The sequence below is a fragment of the Macrobrachium rosenbergii genome, chromosome 24, assembly GCF_040412425.1.
Source record: "Macrobrachium rosenbergii isolate ZJJX-2024 chromosome 24, ASM4041242v1, whole genome shotgun sequence".
In the NCBI taxonomy this organism is placed as follows: domain Eukaryota; kingdom Metazoa; phylum Arthropoda; class Malacostraca; order Decapoda; family Palaemonidae; genus Macrobrachium; species Macrobrachium rosenbergii.
Window position 1 is genome coordinate 13,906,599 of NC_089764.1, and position 20,792 is coordinate 13,927,390.

General features: G+C 38.6%; 2 protein-coding genes and 1 non-coding gene across 3 annotated transcripts in view; 1 reads left to right on the forward strand and 2 right to left on the reverse strand.

Annotated features, from left to right (window-relative positions):
* The window catches only part of LOC136851878 (probable phospholipid-transporting ATPase IIB), a 351,307-nt gene that overhangs the window by 65,356 nt on the left and 265,159 nt on the right, over positions 1-20,792 (reverse strand). The window lies entirely within an intron of this gene.
* On the forward strand, positions 3,523-3,595 carry TRNAA-AGC (transfer RNA alanine (anticodon AGC)). The gene has a single exon. It is a non-coding gene; the product is annotated as a tRNA-Ala (tRNA).
* LOC136851710 (uncharacterized) overlaps positions 6,330-20,792 on the reverse strand; it is a 29,675-nt gene continuing 15,212 nt past the window's right edge. The window contains exons 2-5 of the mRNA XM_067126056.1: positions 13,481-13,670; positions 13,158-13,321; positions 11,320-11,437; positions 6,330-7,322 (exon numbers count right to left, since the gene is read on the reverse strand). Coding sequence (XP_066982157.1) covers positions 7,255-7,322; positions 11,320-11,437; positions 13,158-13,321; positions 13,481-13,670 — 540 coding nt within the window. The 3' untranslated portion in view covers positions 6,330-7,254. The remainder of the gene's footprint in view (positions 7,323-11,319; positions 11,438-13,157; positions 13,322-13,480; positions 13,671-20,792) is intronic.

Below are 20,792 nucleotides of genomic sequence, written 5' to 3' on the forward strand. Positions count from 1 at the left end.
TTAATTTTCAGTGTGGAAGTTATAGGTTAAAAAAATGATGACCAATATCTTAAAGCCCCAAACTGTAGAGACATTGAGCATGATAGATCCATTCACATGCTTTTCAAGCTGTGGTCGTGAGCGACCAGCTGTTATTCTTCTCAGTAAATGTGGCACATAACTTATAATATTTGTAACGATTAGTACTGCTTAACGTTATTTTCGGCTACCTGGTCTGTAAGTCTCTTGCAAGCAAAGTTATCCTGGAGATGCGGGGCATCGATCCCCGTACCTCTCACATGCTAAGCGAGCGCTCTACCATTTGAGCTACATCCCCTGTGGGAACATGGCTCACGGTGGCAAAACTTTCACAAACCATTCGATGGTGGGAACACTTCGACCAGGTCTTGACTTCGACTGCCATGTCTTTTGCAGTTGGTTGCCAAACATTCCTCTCTCTGACGTTCTTGGCACATACATAATCTAGTTTTCATGCATATGTTCAATTGCTTCTTGTCCGAAATTCCACATTTCATTGCTCTAACAAAAATGAACAATTTGATATATTGACAGCATGCATGATCGTTACTTATGCAACTGTAGCGTTGTCATAGAATAATTTACATAAAAGTTTCAAGAATTAGAAGCCTTGTTATAATCGTAATGAAACACATGGATGAATACGAGTATAGAAGAATACAATACATGAAGGATAAGAGAGAGAGAGAGAGAGAGAGAGAGAGAGAGAGAGAGAGAGAGAGAGAGAATCACGTTATATTGTTTTTAAACTATAAGAAAATTTTATCTAATATTTTAAGAACTACCATCTTTCAAAGATCAAAAAGATTATTTGTTTTCTGAATATTTCATCCCTTGGAAATATTGTTTATTTTCCTGAAGTTTAGTTTTCTAGTAGTTTCCTTTCCTTGCCTCACCTACTTCTCGTGTATCTTCCAAAACAATTGCCGGTCTCATCAGTGAACATAATTTTGTTTCTTGATCAGTTACGGGACGTAGTTCTGTGGAAACGATTTTAATAAGGACTTGATTTGGATTTCTAGAAAGAGGAAGGGTTGAAATTTTGGTTTCTCCGACCGTTAAACCTTTCTCCAGAAGTTAGCCTTCGTTTCAACTGGTAGTTTGGGATGAGGCTGCTAGCCCCTTACCTCTCTTGATCCTGGATCCAATCCACCAAAGTTGAGAAATTGCAATATACGACTGTTTAATTTGTGGCCTAAGTAAACAGCGGCATAGTGAATTTTAATGGAGGCTGCCTAAAGTTTTCTACCTTGTTCTGCAGTCTAACTCTTTTACAGTAAAAAAAGTGTAAATAAATGGGAAATATTTAATTTTTGTCCATAGAAAGATCATCAAAGTAAGAAATATATGGCATCTGTGTATGACAGGATGTTTTATAAATTTTCAAGTTCCCCTTTAACATATAGGATCCAGAGACTACTGTATACCCCACTACTCTTGAGCTTCGCTTTTCATAGTGTGTTCTGATTAACAAAGCTTTTATTATTTTCATCAAAAAGTTATCCAGGAGGGGCAGGGAATCGCTCCCGATTCTCTCAGGGTAAGAGAGAATTCTACCATTTAGGTCACATGATCACATCCCCTATGGAAACTTTAGAGGCAGTAGGAACCAGTGGCAGTAATGACTATTACAGTCGTTGCTAAGAACCTTTTCCCTTAGATGTGTTTTGCAAATGAATAATCACTCTTTCCTTTTGGTTATCATGAAATTCCTTGGTCCCCAAAATTCGGTTTTGTACTGCTTCAGCAATTTTTTTATTTGGGGTGGGGGTGGGCTGGGAATACACTAATATATCAAAATGGAAATTAATTGTATGTTTATAAGGATACCAGTGACTGAACAGCGAACGGAGTCGGTGATCAAAGCCTCTAGAATCTTAATCTTCTGTAAATTTAAACTAAAACACAGGGTTCGTTTTCAGAAAAGAGATGGGAAGACAGAGGGAGAAAACAGCAAGGATCAATGCTATCCTTTGTATAAAACTATATTCATCTTTGATTCTAAGATCAGTATTTCATGTTCCACTTGAGAACTTGAATATCGGGAGATAAAACTGCCACTGAGGAATTCTTGAGTTTGTAACACGGAACCCTACCACAAAAATACTCTATAGTAGGGGAATTTCCTCGTAAACATGAAATAATATTTTCTTTACGTTTGAGATTTTGGTTTATTTCGTTCATTTTTTAACAGTTATTTCTGCCAAGTACTATGGTAATATGCCTCAAGTCTCGTAACCAACGGACGCACAGTTCGCAACCATTTGAATAATAGGACAAGATCCCAATGTCAAGCAACCAAGAGCTCAACTTGTCGAAATTCATGGAAAACTTAGTAGAATTAGCTACTTTCAGTTGCAGAAGAAAAAGATGCTATAAATCCTTTTCCATGAAATGCGCATCTACTAAAAGTCTCAGGGAAAACTCGCACTGCAAAGAACGCTTTGAATCGTAAAAATAGTCAGTCATTGTCTGGCTGAGATACCTTGAGTTTTGTATGCTTATAAAATTGTACGATTCGATATAAAACTATTTTACAGTAGGTCGGTTGAAAGGGTTGTGTTATTAATCGGTTTTGGTGTAATTTCTAAACTGTGTACCAGTGTAAAAAAAATCTTGCAGCTCTGTCCTGTGCCAGTACACAATCACATTTCGTGTGCGCGGCCGTGTGCGTGCTATGATTCAATTAGATTTTCCGTAATTGCTCTCTCTCTCTCCTTCTTCTTCTTCGTTTTAACGTGCTTTTTCCCATTTTTTTTATATGGGGTAAGCGCGATGCCTTCTTTTTGAAGGACTTTGATTTGGCGTTGGGGTAGACCGTAGCCTTCGATCGGCTGCCCTGCCTGGCATCTCTCTCTTTCTCTCTCTCTCTCTCTGCCAGAATACCACAATACTGCTTATCTTAAATTAGAAACTTTATGAAGATATGTAATTAAAATTAGCTTACCACTGACCTCGACCTAAAATTTTAAAGAATATCAGAATATGTTTTAAAAATGCAATCTAGTTTCAATAAAAAAACATATATTCTCCAAATTACAGGAGTCAAAAGTTAAGTATTTCTTAGTTTAACCAGACCACTGAGCTGAAATTACAGGAGTCGGAAATAATAAATCCAATCTCCCTTCCTTTCTCACTTTTTTCTCTCTAACATAGTTTATATTTTTGTTTCCGTTCATTTATCGTATTCACTTATATTCAGCCTCGTGTTTCAATACGAAAGTAAAAAAGCTGGGAATCATCAGGCATTCATATGGCTTATTCCATGACAACACTAAGGTTACTTGAGTAACGATCATAAATGCTGTGTTTGTATCAAAATGTTCATAGCAGTGCTGTAAGAAAATTAGGAGAATAAAACGTCGAACTCTGGTACTAAAATCAATTTCATAAACATCAGACAGAGATTACTTACTGGCAAGAACATCAGAAAAAGAAATGTTTGGCAACCGACTGCATACACATTGCCGTCGAAGTGTTCCCACCATCGAGTAAGTACCCACAGGGGATGTAGCTCAAATGGTAGAGCGCTCGCTTAGCATGTGAGAGGTACGGGGATCGATACCCCGCATCTCCAGGACAGCTTTTTGCTTGTTTGTAAGATGTATTAATAAGTAAAACTGTAGCTTCAGTCAGGTTTTGCAGTTAGTGTTGTTGAATATATTTATATTTGTAACAATAAAAGGATGAAAGCTAGTGGAATGTGAGTTTATTCTGTTGCTTATAAACACAGTAAAAACATTAATTAATTAATAAAAATCGAGGCTGAAGTATGGTTTATCCAAATCATTTGCTTTACATTTGATGAGTTAGATGTCCATTTGAGATATTGGTTGAAGACAATGGAATATTCATCAGAGCGACTGCCTCTCACTATTTGTCTGTGACTCTCTCTGTCATTCATCCTCGTTTGAACATCTTCCTCACCTTTCACAAATCACAATATCAGCCTAATTTAAAATCCTGTTATCTTGCAAGATCTTCCTCACCTTTCACAAATTGCAAGATCTTGCGAGATCTTCCTCACCTTTCACAAATCACAATATCAGCCTAATTTATAATCCTGTTGTCTTGCAAGCAAAAGTCGTCTTGGAGATGCGGGTATCGATCCCCACACCTCTCACATGCTAAGCGAGCGCTCTACCATTTGAGCTACACCCCTGTGGGAACACTGGGGACAGGCAGAGAGCAATTCGACAGTGTTGTCTGTTGCACATGTGCCACATCTCTCTCACACAGTGATCACATCCTCATGATGATTTTTACTAAAAGCAGGATATAATATGGGTTCTCTTACCTTTGTTTTTATAAGTTTTATACAGAAGTTTAAAAAATATTATTTTCTCGGGTAGCAACATAACACTGCAAATGTCTGTGTGCATGTATGTACATTTACATATATAGATTTAGTAATTAACAAATAACCATTTTTCCAGTTTAATTTATTTTTAGAGAGAAAAGAAAATATACAGTATGCTTTTATCGTAGATAGCAACATGGAAGCAGAAAAAGACTATGTATATATATATGAGATCAACCAACAGGTGCCTCCAAAAGTGTTTATAACCCAAATGTCACTGTGACCATTCACCAAGAGAGAGAGATGCTTTGCACTCAATTTTTCATGCTGTTGCTCTAAGTGAAAAATAGAGGTTCAACTTATATTTTCAGTTGAAAATGTATATATATATATATATATATATATATATATATATATATATATATATATATATATATATATATATATATATATATATATATATATATATATATATATAACTCAATGGTACAAAAATTTATTCTGGAGATGCAGGGTATCGATCCCCGTACCTCTCACATGCTAAGCGAGCGCTCTACCATTTGAGCTACATCCCCGATTGCTGGTTGCGGAAACCTTTGAGGGAGTATTGTCTCGCTCAGTTGCCAAATGTCTCTGCAGCGGATGAGATTTCCATTTTTTATCATCATGTAATTGTTGTCATACTTTTCAAGACTCATTTTCTTCTACCTATCACCAATTTAGTACGGCTATTTTAGTTGTACCATCATGTAATGATATAAAATATATATATAGCCAATAAACTAACTATACTGGTATATACTGGCAACTTTCAGCAGCGACCGTCATCATTGATCATCCAGGTAATATGTCTTCTAAAATCATGGACTTTTCATATTCACAATGAAACACGTCGCTTACTAAAAGAGAATGCGGTTTGTTGAAGGGGAGCAGAGAGAGAGAGAGAGAGATTTTCTGCTATCCTAAAGTTCATTGTGTAACTTTTGCCTTTTCCTGCAGGGATCGTGGTACCAGGTACAGTCTCCCTGCGGAAGTTAGGAATTAGAACCTCAAAAATTCAAGCGAAACTGCAACGCATTACTGCCTTAAAACCATTCACCATGTATTCTAATAATTTCTCAGTATTTTTACCTATTCGTTTATTAACGTATTTTTTTCTGATAACTGATATCTTCTTTCCTATTATCTTCTGTAACTTCTTTCCAATGAACACCATATTCTTTTATAAGCCTGAAATGTAAATCAATGGCCCCTGTAGACTTTTTCCATATGGATAGGCTAATAATAATAATAATAATAATAATAATAATAATAATGCAGATTACAGAAACTATGTTGGTTGCAGGACTTATTTCTTCAGAATCTTTGTCAGGAAGTATAATAAGTATAATAATTAAGTTTAAGAGTTATTACATGAAAGAAACAGAAATGTAGGGTCAGCTTAATCCCGGGTTCACGAATTCGAATAAAGGCAGATTTTTGTGGGTGACCTATTTCATGCCCTCCAATTTACTATAAATTCTCAACTCGTTATCTCTTCCAAGACCATTTGAATCTTTCACTCTTCTGTTACTTATTATTATTATTATTTTCACATGCTTCGGACCCTTTGCTTTACCACTGATGACATTTTTCTTTTCCTTCTCTGGATATCTTCTTGACAAAATATTATCGAACCTTTTTTTTTTTAATTTCCCAACGCCAGAGTCTTTCAATTACTGTGTTATGGATCTTGATGCTGATGATAAGTTTAAGAGAGGCTTCCCTGCTTTATTGAGCAATGGCTTTTGGCATAAACTGTTATGATTTGTCCCTCAATTACTGTGCATTTATTTGCTCACTAATTTTCTACCTTGTGTTTACTTTGAATTTTTTTTAACACACTTCTCTACCCTTGCCTATGCTCTCTCTCTCTCTCTCTCATTTTATTTAAAGACACATTATAATATTATATTTTGAAACTTTGTTAAGCAAGGGTGTTTATGGCGTGGTTTCACTGAAAGTGACCATATTCTAAATGATAACAAATTTTATTATGCTACATACTTTCCATTTCTGGAGAATACTTCTTGAGACATTTTGGTTCCTTATTTTACATAGGTAGGAAAAGGCAGTTAAGATATTCACTATATCCTATGATATTGTAACAAAGATATTGATTATTTTACTCTGCCATATATATATATATATATATATATATATATATATATATATATATATATATATATATATATATATGTGTGTGTGTGTGTGTGTGTGTGTGTGTGTGTGTGTGTGTGTGTGTGTGTGTGTGTGTATAATTTATATATGTATTATCATTTAAATCTGTAATTTTTTCCTATTAGAGTAACAGAACAGACTATACTGACTTAATGAAAATCTGTAACAGTAACATAACAGATTACACTGACTCAGTGAAAATCTGTAGTAGTTTTCTTTCTGGATAACAGAACAGGCTACACTGACTAAATGAAAATTTCACGTTCATAATACTTTTCAAAATCCTTTTTGAATATATTATAGCCTCCTGCTTTTGGAAGATAAATTAAGAATTTTTGAAGGTACGTTTACTGCATAAATAGTGAACATCACCTACCTATAGGTCTAGAGTTGGAAACCTATGACGCTCACAGTCGACTGAGAATTGTAAATACCACGCCCCTATTTTGGGTTTTACCATTTACTTGTCAAACTTTCTGTGATTAAATACGTTAAATTTGCATAACAGTGCAATGACCAAAGCTTTATCTATTGACATAAATCTTTTCAAAACCCTAAATAAAGTTTAATCTTTAGAACTTGCCACAGGCAACGCCATATAGGATGGAGTCAAATCAGTAACTGTTTCTTGCGGAGGCTATTAGTCAAACAAGGATGAGGACAGTTGACAGCCTAGCCACAGAACGTAAACCTCAATGGCTTGCCGAGTCTCCGGTTTAGCGTCGCAAGGTACCAGCGTTGGCGTATTCGTGGACCCTTTCGTAGTTGTTGGATTCTCGAGAACCTTATAGAGGATGAAGAAATTTGTTTTTATTTAGCATTTCCCAACGTTTTGTGTGTATGAGAGAGAGAGAGAGAGAGTGTAATTGTCGTTGTGAGTGGTTCGGTTGTTGGAGTTCGTTTTACGGCGCTGTCTGTTTGTCTGTCGGTCTGTCGGGAGTTTTTCGGTTTTGGGGAAGTCTTGGGCAGTTGAGGTCCAACCTTGAAAGTGAACGGAGAGTTCGTCTGGCTTTTTTTTGTTTTTGGATACCGGTACCGATATTGATGGTGCATGTGTCTCTTTTTTTTTTCGTTCGTTGTTGGTGGAGGGTTTGTTTGAAATTTTGTTTTTGTGGTTTCTGTGTGTTGTGATTGGCGACCGTGGACCTTTACCCATCTTCAGCAACCGAAGATCAGGGTGAGTGTTGTTTTGTTTGTGGGTTAGAATTCCGCCACATAATATTTGGCGCCCAACGTGGGGCGGCTGGTATTGCAGCTGCAAGTGAGATTGGTGGCTGGTAGTGTGACTGAAGAGAAGGATGGAAGAGGAACTGGTAAGGTTGAGAGAGGAGAATACGTGGTTGAGGGGTGAGAATGAGAGATTGAGGAGTCAGTTGGAGGAGGTGGAGGGAATGCTAAGAAGTGCAAAAGAAGAAATGAAAGGGGAGATGAAAGAGTCAGAAGAGAGAATGGAAGAGAGGATGGATAAAAAGTTGTAGGAATGATGAAAAGTGTGGAAGAAATGATGAAAGGTAGGTTCAAGGGTGGTTTTGGAGAAGGGGCTGTTGGAGGCAGGTCCTCTGGAACGTGTGAAGGGCAAGAGAGAAAGAAAAGGAGGAAGAAGTGAATGGAAGCGTGAGTGATGAAAGTGATGTGGAAATAGGAAGTAAGAAACGAGAGAATGAAAGGCAGGGTAAGGAAAAGGGAATGAAAAGCAAGGGAAGGAACGGAGGGAAAGTAAGGATAAGTCAGGGGAGGAAAAAGGGAAGAAGGAAAGGGAAAGGAAATTGGTAAGAAGGGTAAGGAAGTGGGAAGGCAGGAAAGAAGGGAGAGGGTGAAGGCAGTAGTGATAGTGAGGTAGATGGAAGTGAGTGGATAAAAGTGGATAAAAAGAGGGGAAGAAGAGTGTAATGAGTAAGATGAATGTAAGTGCGGAAGTGGACTCTTTGTATTCGGAAGAGGGTATGAAAGGACAGAGTGAAAGTAGCGAAAGTGAGAAAGAAGTGAGAAAGGCTATGTATGTGAGGGAGGTACCCCGGCGTGAAAAGTATAATGAGTATGGAAGTAGGGATGTGCATGATTTCTTTAGGGAGTATGAAAGGTTTTGTCAGGATAAGTACGGGGAGAGTAAGAGAGTGTGGGCACGAGAATTAGGAGAATATTTGACTGGGTTTTGCTTGATATGTATAGGGTTATTATGAGTGTGGGAGATGTTGAGTATGACAAGGTGAAAGCTAGACTAGTTGAGCAAGCGAGGCGTATGAAAGCGAGTGTTAAAGTATAAGAGGAAGAATGAATTTGATGAGGCAAGAATGAAAGCTGGGGAAACCTTGTCACTGTATGCTTGTAGGCTGGAGACGTTGGCAAGGAAGAAGTTTGGGGATGATGGGATAGATGAATGTAAGGAGTTAGTACGGAAGTTGTTAGGGACAGTGCCAGATGGAGTTAGAGAATTTGTGAACTTGAAGCGGAAGGAGAAGAAAAGATGGACGAATGAAAGGTTGACTTGGGAGAAATTTTGGAAATTGTAGAAGATTATGAGCTTGACAGGGTTATAAAAGAGAGTAGAAGTGTAAGTGTAAGGGCTGGGGTAGATGAGAGAGTACCAGAGTTCGGAAGCTTTAGGGATGCAGTGTTGAGGGGCCCAATGAGAATGGCCGATAGTGTAATAGATAGGAGTGTAAGAGCAAGTAATGTGGAGGTGCCAGTGAGGATGAATGATGGGTTTGTAAAGGGAACAACGGGTTGGACGTGTTAGGGATAGTAGTGTACAAAGGGGAAGGTCGGTGAGTGGAAGTCGAGCGAAGTGTTTTAGATGTGGAAAGGAAGGACATACAAAGAATGAGTGTAGGTGGGCTTTAGGAGCGTGTTTCAGGTGTGGGCAATCAGGACATTTGGTAAGGGAGTGTACGAAAGATAGGGGTTAAATGCTACAGGTGCGGACAGGTGGGTCATATTGCTAATGGTTGTAGGGTACCCGAGTGAATGTAATATGTGGCGACTGTGGTAAGAATGGGCATTATGCGAGAATGTGTTCAGAACCGAGAGCGAAGTGTGTCGAATGTGGAATGGAAGGGCATGTATCAAGTGTATGTAGACGAAAGCAGGTGACTGTGACAGCGAATTCGGGAAACTGAGTGTGAAGGGGGTTCAAATGGGTGGATCCTCCAGGATGCAAGCGGTGCGTGTGATGCATGTACGTGAGGGGTTGTTGCATGAGGATCAGCAATTTGTTTTGATAGAGTATGGTAGAAAACGTAAGAAAGGGAAGAACGTAAGTGAACGGGGGTGTGAGTGCCAAAGTGGAAATGAGTGATAAAGCGTGTAATACGGATGAATGGGATGGTATGAATAGAACGTATAGCATATGCGGGTTTGATATAACTGAGTTGACTGAACGTGTAGGGGTAAGTGAACGGTTGGAGGTGAGCGAAAGTGTAAGAGTAACAGAGCGTAGCAGTGATAGACGAGTGATTGAAAGCATGAATGAATCGTTGCAAGAATTGGAAAGGTCAATGAGCGAATGGGATGGGTTAGTTGAAGAATTGGGGAGGTATTTGGGAACGAGTTAGAGGGTATAGATGAGATTGTGGATGAAATTGAGAGTGGTAATAGTGAAGAAGATAGCGTGAATCTGAGAGAGAATGGAGGAGAAAATGTAAATCTGAATGTTGTTGGAAGAGAGAGCGAGTCTGAGAGAATGATTGCGTTCCCGCGAACGCGATCTAGAGGACCTGCTAGTGAGCATCCGTGGGTGTTGCGTAAGGCGATTTGAAAGAGGTGTGAAAGGTGTTGGTTGGGAAATGCTAAAAGGGGGGAGAAATATAGAGGGATGAAGAAATTTGTTTTTATTTAGCATTTCCCAACGTTTTGTGAGAGAGAGAGAGAGAGAGAGTGTAATTGTCGTTGTGAGTGGTTCGGTTGTTGGAGTTCGTTTTACGGCGCTGTCTGTTTGTCTGTCGGTCTGTCGGGAGTTTTTCGGTTTTGGGGAAGTCTTGGGCAGTTGAGGTCCAACCTTGAAAGTGAACGGGGAGTTCGTCTGGCTTTTTTTTGTTTTGTTTTTGGATACCGGTACCGATATTGATGGTGCATGTGTCTCTTTTTTTTTCGTTCGTTGTTGGTGGAGGGTTTGTTTGAAATTTTGTTTTTGTGGTTTCTGTGTGTTGTGATTGGCGACCGTGGACCTTTACCCATCTCCAGCAACCGAAGATCAGGGTGAGTGTTGTTTTGTTTGTGGGTTAGAATTCCGCCACAACCTAGGTATCAAACAGATACAGTGATAGCATTACATGGTGATGTAATACTACCGAACATGTTCGTAATATTTAATGCAACCTGAAGGACTGGGTAAAAAACCCTTAATTCATGCATTTTTGGAAAAAGCATCTTTCATTCAATTAATCAAACAGTATTAGCAAGTAAAATGGAGATGATATGATATTTATTTTGCTTCAAATAAATATTTGGAAGACAAGGAAAAAATCTGTAGGCTATTACTATAAATTCTTTTATGATTTAGTGAAAGGGAAACTATCGTTGAGGAAATATGTAGGCTATAACTTAAATAATCAAATTCTTTTCACATTCTAATGCCAAGATTTCAAAAACTCAGTCGTTCATATTTTCATAAGATATTTTTATAAGAATGCTTATTTTGAAGAAACTATTTACACAAATGGGTTACAACTTGTGTAAGGTCAAATCTTCTATCCACACATCTACACCCTCACACACACATGTACTAACAAGCACAAGTTTCTCAATGCGTATACATAAACTGCACATCAATTACTCATCCTTACTTGAGATGTCAGACTCGTTTCCAAAGTGTGCTCTTCCCATCTTGGCACAGGACTGGATGTAGTCAGGATCGTCGTAAATGTGCTGGTCGAGCGAGTTGGTTGGAGAATCGTGACGATTCTGTGTGTAATGTGGAAATCCCTCATTAACATTAATGACAAAACCCTTAGTAACCTGTAAAAAACGATTTGGTTTCCACTACATGAAGAAGTAAGAATAACCTCTTGAAATTGGTTGTATCTATGATCGTAAGTTTAAAAGAGGACTATGCGTGTCGGTGTTACCTATTTTGCTCTCGAGTCTTGACGCCTCCCCTACGAAGAAACTTCGCTGTTCTAGTTCAGCGTCAATAGTGAACGGTTTCCTCCTTTGTAGAAGGTATAGGCTTGTCTTAGTTGATGTCTTACGCACTGTGGTAACAATAAACTGAGTTTTCGCATTGCTACAATACTGTAACAGTAGGGAACCAATAGTTGTGGCCAAGGTTCTTCGAATATAGAATATATTTGAAGGACCTTGGTTGCACTTCTTATAAAGTTCACCTTGTTATCCATGCACGTGGCTGTCATCGTACCATCATGTATAGAATAAGAAAATAAGCAATGTACTTCAATAAATTGAAAATGAACATGTCAGATCGTGTTAACATATAAATATTACGAATGTACAGCTAGGCTAACGGTGCTGTGTAAGGTGTAGGTTAGGCCAGAGAACAGCATAGCCCTGAGGCTACGGGCTGCATGCCGTGAGGCACAAGAATCCTGTCCTAGTAGTATTTTTTTGTATTGCAGGGAGCCGTTTAAGAGTAAGATGCCTGGCTTGCCAGTATACAGAACAGAATGTAAGAAATTGTAAACCATGGGAAGGATTAATGAAAATATTGAAGAGGTTTACCATCTAGGCCAAGCCCGCAACTGATATTACGGAAACACCACACCCTATTTAGCCCAGTTACACAAGGTAGGTCTGCACAAGCCAAATTTTGTGAGTTATTTATAGCCGAAGTGCGTGGCATGACTGCATTATAACCGCTAAGTCAATAAAGGAAAAATTGAGACCACGCGCAGTGTGTGACCATTTGAATAAATAGTCGTATGTTTTCGTACGTGATATCGAAGTTAGTTTACTGCAAAAGCTCAGATTTGTGCTGAAGTGTCAGATGTCACTATATCCTGTCATTTTCACCCCCCCCCATTTATCTAAACCTATTCTTGTTTGCCTTTCTATACCTATCAATCCATCATCCATTTTGGCCCGTATTAAAAGTGATGTCCATAACTGATTTTTGCAGTGATGCAGATCATGAGGAAAGAAGATCCGAGAAATTGAGCGTCTTAAGAATGTAATCAAGCAAAGGACCATTATTGTTGGCTGCGGCAAATAAATTGAAGCATTTATTTTCAGAATCTGTTTTTTCCGGTCAATGGAGCATGTTTACGTATTTTGGCCAAGTGAGAAATTTCCTCTTCTCTGCAGACGGTCACAATTTGAGCGCGAAACTTTAACTGGCACGTACGAATCTCAACAGAAAAACTTACGGAATTGTGTCAAGGATTTTTATCACTTCATTATTCTGTATCATCTTTATAACTTTCATGAACGTCTTTTCATTTTTTTTAATCAACGTGGATATCGTGGTTGAGGGGAATTTTCCCGTTATGTTTGAGTAAAAGGTTGACTGAAATTTCGGTATTAACTAATGATAACGATCAAGGGAAATTATCGGTGCCAAACATTTCTCTCTTTAAATTTCTAATGTTGGCAGGAAACTTGAACATCAACTGTCCATCTTACGTAAGACAAAGTACGCAGTGTAGGCTACCTCTTGATCAAAACTTACCCCCGAGCGCTGATGACGCTTGGTCGACTTTGTGGCGAAGTCGGTGCGAGGGGCTACATACATATCAGTATCCATACTCCTGGTTGACTCAAGTTTCTTGTGCTGAGCCATTTCTTCACTCTGTCCAAATTCATCCCTCCGTTGGCGGGGCGATGAAAGACCTGCTGGAAAAAAGAGAGACATTTGCATTACACCTCCAGAAACATGTTAAATCGACAGCAGTCACAGACAGTCCATTCTTCCCTGATCAGTCATTGTTTTTATCTCTGTCGAAATGGAAACAGCTAGTTATTTCAACTGTAGGCCACGGAAGGATAACTTACAGAGATGATGTGCGCGTCGGTTCTTTTTGACCAGCAGGTATGTGATGGCTATCATGAGGCAAAGGATGAGGAACACTCCTCCGCTGATGCTCCAAAGGAGTGCTTGTACAACGATGACTTGTTTCTTTGAAAGGAAGACAGAAAAGAGACGTTGCTTTTCTAATTCAATACAAGTAAAATCGGGTAACACCTAGAAATGAATTGTGGGGTTTATCAAGAACAACCCATCCCATTTTATGTACAAAAAGTATTCCCCCATAAAGTATGTATTTTTTTTATTCGTGGGGTTTTCATGGACATCATTAAAATTTTACATATTGGTAAGCAATTTATAAAATTTGCATTGGAAAAATTATTAGATATCTTTGTCGTCGTAGTTTTAACAATTTCCATTGCAACGAATAGGAAAAAAGATTTTTATTTATTCCAGCTCGTCATTCTGCCATTTTGTTTTATTTGCTTTTCAAAGCATACTACATTAAAGTAAATGAAAACTAATTTTGCGTAGACCGTTCACAAGAGATGGGTGCACCTTGGCCCTGGATTTACACACCGGAAAAAAAGTTAAGGTACACTACGCATTTAACGAGTTGAGTAAACTTCCTTTATATGAATGGAAACAATAAATCACAATATTTTGTTGTTGAAATATTTTATATTTTGAAGTGTCTGATTCAGAGTGTAGAGTATAATTAAGGATCCATAAGCTGGTACCTAATCCACCTACGCTAAAGTCACGGCTCTGGTGTTATTATTTAAAGGAATTTCTGGCTCAAAGCACGATTTAAGCCGTTACCCAGGGCTACTTTTAGCACTTCTCGTATATGGTTCAAGAGCGCCGAAAATAATGCCGATGCGAAATAACGAGTAAAGACATAACCTATCAAAGTATTTAATAATTTTCATAATAACAATGATAAAAAGAAAACATTAACAGGCTCACCTCCGTCAAGTTCATTTTTCTTAGCACAACTGAAGGAGAAGCCCAGCCCTGACCAAAGGCGTTCAGCAGGCTTCCTGAGATAATATTCACTGTGCAAAGACTATTGAATAACTATCTGCAATAGCAAATTATAAAAATGTTAGATAAACGTGAAGCAAATTAGAGAAGAATATGGGCCTTTTCGAAAACAATATCAGCGAAAGTCTATAAAGTTTAACCAGTGCTGCAAGAAAACTGACCAGTAAATTTGAACGCGTAGGCGTAACATCGAAACGCAAATGTACAGTTGCTTTGGAACCGACCCGTATCGATAGTAACGGCGCCCACAACGATAATTAAAGTCATTTATAATGGATTTGTGAGGTATGGATGAACTATGAAGAAGAGTATAAATTTGATAACTCGCTAAATCTGTCAGACTGGAGTAAGTCTAAAAATTGCTTGTCTACCATGTTGCCAAAGAACACGCGCGAAGCGGAATTCCAAAATTCCAGAGGCACTAATTAGCACTCACCTCGGGAGACATCTCCGGAAGGTCTGAAGAACAACAGGAGATGGTATGACTATCTCAGCAACGGCGCTGACGCGATAAATGACGATGGCAAAGAAACTACGGCATTGCGCACGAAATAAGGCAGAGGAATTACGCCATTGCGAACGCAATAAACAAGGGTCTTTTTCACTCGCTATTAAACGTCCGGGTCGTGTTTTGGATGTGGGACTGAAAATATTTGGAATTACGTAGATATAAAGAAGTAGAATTTTATATAATATATATATATATATATATATATATATATATATATATATATATATATATATATATATAATACTTTATAAATCAACTCCCTTCATGGTGCATTTGCAATTTGATAAATGTTCTGTTCGAATTAGAGTAATAATTATTTCATGGACATTGGAAAAAGTCGAAGCTATAACTAAAAATACTTGCTTTCCCCAATATTTTGTTTTACACGACTGTGATGGGTCACATTAAGGGTGGAAAGTATACCATATGAGCCAGCGCTAACTGAAAAGAGGGCAGCACCTTGTGAGCCACCCTCTGTGAAGAGAAGGCTTATATTGAGTGAACATATATTGCGTGTGTTTTTGCATGTTTAGTAAATGCAACTTCAGCAAAAATTTTTATTTCAAATATACTAGTATCGTAATACTTCAGGTTTTGGTGTCATGTTTATCGTCGAAGATTAAAAAAGCCGGATGTTATGAAGTTCTGTGTCAAAAATCCTCCTACCTATTATCTGTGTTTTCCAATGTTAGCTAAAGATAGATCATTTCTTTCTCATAGTGTGCAAGTATGTACAGTATATTTTATTAATAGAATGAACATTTATCCATAAATATATGCATATATTTTCACTTTTATAGACCAATAATGCTTCCCTACATACTTGTATGGAGAGTAAAACTACATGCAGATATACGTGAATATGTTTTCATTCTTTTAATGGCATACAGCTGCTCAGTTTGAAGGTTAAAAGTGTTATATTTGTCAGTGAAGTGTCTCAGTGGGACTTCTTTTTATTTTGATTTGTAAGTTTCTGGTACGTAAAACGACAGCTCTCCGTGATCTCTCTCTCTCTCTCTCTCTCTCTCTCTCTCTCTCTCTCTCTTTACACACATTATATATATATATATATGTATATATATATGTATATATATATGTATATATATATATGTATATATATATGTATATATATATATATATATATATATATATATATATATATATATATATATATATATATATATATAACCTCATAAGTGAGTGAATCCAGAGGGTATGAGTCCTGGGCCTCTGTAGGCTCATAGGGCAGGCGCTTTATATATATAGATATATATATATATATATATATATATATATATATATATATATATATATATATATATATATATATATATTCACGGATTTATCCCTCCCGCATTTAGCCGCCAGTGCATCATTATTCTTGAAATGCAGTCTCTCTCTTCATTTGACTATCGGAGCAGGGAAATATGGCGGGCGAGGGAAAAGCAAGCATATTTCAAACCAGAGAATAGCAGTTAGCGCTAGTTTTCACCAATGTAGGAATCACCTCCCCCAATCACCTAGTTGTGGCCTAGCACTCGCCGGCTAATGAAGAGTTAGAGGAATTTATTTCTGGTGATAGAAATCCATTTCTCGCTATAATGTGGTTTGGATTCCACAATAAGCTGTAGGTCCCGTTGCTAAGTAACCAATTGGTTCTTAGCCACGTTAAATAAGTCCAATCCTTCGGGCCAGCCCTAGGAGAGCTGTTAATTGCCTCAGTGGTCTGGTAAAGCTAAGGTATATTTTTGATCTGGGGAAACAATGTAGACCCCCTTTTCACCCCCATCACATGATGTGGGAGTAGTTAGGGATTGCGAGCTCAGGGGACATAGTGGGGCTAGCCAACAGGTAGGACTTTAGCCTCTAAACACTTAATCTTAAGGGTCCTTTCCCTCCTTAAGGGTCCTTTCCCTCCGCTCTTTTTGCTGGCTGTATGACTTTTTGCAGGTCTGATAGGCCTAAATTTCAACAAACAAGACCCAAACCAAGGGCAGTCTCAGAGATGGGGTCAGAGGCCTACGATATCCAGTCGAAGACGCATGTCTGCATTCCTTCCGTCTTAGCTGGGTGAACGCTACTTCGATGAATGGCTGAGTCAATCGTGTTTTGGCGCCATCAACTGTAGACCAGGTTCATGATTTGCAAGTAGTCAGTACACCAGCCCTTTCCCTCCCCCCTGAAATCCCTTTATTTTTCCATTCCCTTAAACTTCAATTCCTTTCTCCACAAAAGCCTTTCCCTTTGTTAAGTCATCCTGCTGCGGCAGCCCGTAACTCGCCCCATAACTTGCCTTGAAATCAACGTAAACAATTCGGTGATAAGCATCCCAATATCCCTTCCCCAGTGCAAATTAATGGCAAATTAGTCTATGTGATATAAGTGTTTGAAGCTTCCCCCTTTGAGTGGTGGCAACACGTGTTCATTGTTTCAGAGCCCAGTCCACCACGATTCCAAGATTGTGATTAAGTACTGTCTCACATTTATCATCTGGGCTATGTGGTATTTAGAATTTAAGAACGCGCATTTGTGTAATACTTTTATAAGGAGATTTCATTTCTCTTTTCAGGTGGTGTTAACTCCTAACCTCTCTTTCAGGGAGTCATCATCTGCTCAGTTGCACATCTATGTCCTGCTAATTCTGACTGCCATCCAAATTTTGCAACCATTCCTGGTCACAGCCTGATTGCAAGACTCCGTTGCTGGCCCCCACAGGAATTATCTTAATGAATGGATTCCATTCCCTGGAGTTCATCCCTTTTAAAGAATAATAGGTATACCTTAGTTTAACCAGACCACTGAGCTGATTACAGCTCTCCTAGGGCTGGCCCGAAGGATTAGATTTATTTTACGTGGCCAAGAACCAATTGGTTACCTAGCAACTGGACCTACAGCTTATCGTGGAATCCGAACCACATTATAGCGAGAAATGAATTTCTATCACCAGAAATAAATTCCTCTTATTCTTCATTGGCCGGTCGGAGATTCGAGCTCTGGGCCAGCAGAGTGCTAGCTGAGAACGGAACCCACTCTCCCAACGAGGAACAACCATCAGAGACGATTTAATATAATTTTAACCTAATCGAGTAATTGTTATAACAGGGATGATTGTACCTTGGCCCTTCATATTTACATTGCTTATTTGCCAAGTACTGCATTACTGCTCTACTGTATATAATTTACGTGCCTGTACATTGGTTACAATTTACATTCTGTTTTGTCTTCTTGCATACTTGCCCAGTCTCTGTAAATAAATCCCCTTTTAAATTGTCAAAGAAGTCTAATTCCTAATGGCGACCTTAATTATTCACTTATAAATCCAGGAAAATCTAAGGTGAGTTTCCAGTAGCTTTCTTTTTGTTTATAAACTCGGCCCTCTTGGTTGTTTGGCGGTCAGATATGCTAAATTGTTCCAGTTCTCTTCCCAACCAAGCCCCAGTTTATAACAATATATATATATATATATATATATATATATATATATATATATATATATATATATATATATATATATATATATATATATATATATATATATATATATATATATATATATAAATAACCTCCTAAGTGAGTGAATCCAGAGGGTCTCTTGCTGTATGAGGCAAGGTATATATATTGGTTAAAAAACTTAGTCCTCCTGGGCTTCTGTAGGCTCATAGGGCAGGCACTTTATATATATATATATATATATATATATATATATATATATATATATATATATATATATATATATATATATAATATATATATATATATATATATATATATATATATATATATATATATATATATATATATATATATATATATATAAATTTCTGACTCACGTCGGGATCGATCAGGTCTCTCAGGTGGAAAGCAGGCGCTATCACTAGGCCACTTGCCTGTCTAAAAAGAAGTTGGAACCTGAGAGCAACTGCACCCAGAATTACCTGGGCAAGCTAACTGCTTGCATACCAGCTGATTTTCCCCAACTTCCCGACTCAGCAATGTCGACCCAATAGACAGCATTTAATTCGAATTATCCCTTCTGAGTGAATAAGATAGAAATCATCAACACACAATCACGCAGGGAACAGAAATAAATTTCTGACTCACGTCGGGATCAACCAGGTCTCTCAGGTGGAAAGGGCGCTATCACTGTGCCACACAAGTCTAAAAGAAGTTGGAACCTGAGAGCAACTGCACCCGAACTTACCTGGGCAAGCTAACTGCTTAGCACCAGCGAGTTTTCCCAACTCGCTGGGGAAAACTCGCTGGTATGCAAGCAGTTAGCTTGCCCAGGTAATTCCCTGGGTGCAGTTGCTCTCAGGTTCCAACTTTTTGTGACTTGTGTGGCCTAGTGGATAGCCCTTGCTTTCCACCTGAGAGACCTGGGTCTGATCCCCGACGTGAGTCAGAAATTTATTTCTGTTCCACACGTGATTGTGTGTTGATGATTTCTATCTTATTCACTCAGAAGGGATAATTCGAATTAAATGCTGTCTATTGGGTCGACATTGCTGAGTCGGAAGTTGGGGAAAACTTCGCTGGTATGCAAGCAGTTAGCTTGCCCAGGTAATTCCTGGGTGCAGTTGCTCTCAGGTTCCAACTTCTTTTAGACTTGTGTGGCCTCAGTGGATAGCGCCTTGCTTTCCACCTGAGAGACCTGGGTTCGATCCCGACGTGAGTCAGAAATTTATTTCTGTTCCACACGTGATTGTGTGTTGATGATTTCTATATATATATATATATATATATATATATATATTTTATTTATTTACATATTTCCCTGGGTTTATGGTATTTTACAGGCCGGCAACGGAACTTTATTTAATTGGCCTTGGAGTTCTGACTTGCGTAAAGGAAATCAAAAAAAAAAAGAGAGAAAGGGGAGAATTTAGGAGCTGAAGGCTCTACTTCATAAGGAAATGCTACGTAAACACTTGGGATAAATTAAAGAATTATATTTACAAAAGCAAGCATTTGAAGGGAAAATGGATAAGTAAAGTGATAAAGGGCTTGCAGCGCCTGAAGATCCTTCTTCTGGAGTCTTGATTAAAGGCAAGGCACAGGCTGAGATGAGTCCACTGTGAATGGGTCCCTCTGCAAGAGAGATTTACACATTACACGCCAGTAAAGGAACAATTTAACACAGAATAAGTCTCGAGTTTGCACTGAGGGTGCCAAAGGCTCGAGGAATGAATGACCACTTTACACTCAAACACAGGACATTGGGAATGGCACTGGATAAACTGGCACAAGGACAGAAGTGAAATGCTGGTACTCCAAACTTTCGTGACCGAAAAGTCTTTACTCGCACGTTACCTTAGGGGAAGTGGGTCTCTGACGAAATAAGGACGAGGGATGAACACACATATGGTGGTGCCCTCGAGGATGACTGCAGACTGGAGTTGGACAGGGGAGATGAATATTCTCTCAGCAAGCTGCATCACCCGCCCACGTGTATGGCTGTCCCTTACGACTCCTTACAAGACTAACTAACTAGCCAACTGCTTCTCTCCCTTTTAAGGCACACGGCCAGGGGTAGGGGCCGTGTGCAAGCATGAGTCACTGGCCAGGTGGGCAGCAATTCCGTTGCCCTGGCGGGTTTCCTGCGGAGGTAAGACAATTCTGGCAGCTTAATTTGCCATTAGAAAGCCCATTTAAGAAGATTAGTTGAACTAATCTTCTTAAGGGAGTGGCATAAAATATCCTCCTGGCCCCTGTTATCTGTGTCATCTCAATATCTGTTCCAGGTAAAAAAGGGACAGGTCGGAATGTTGATAATACGATCG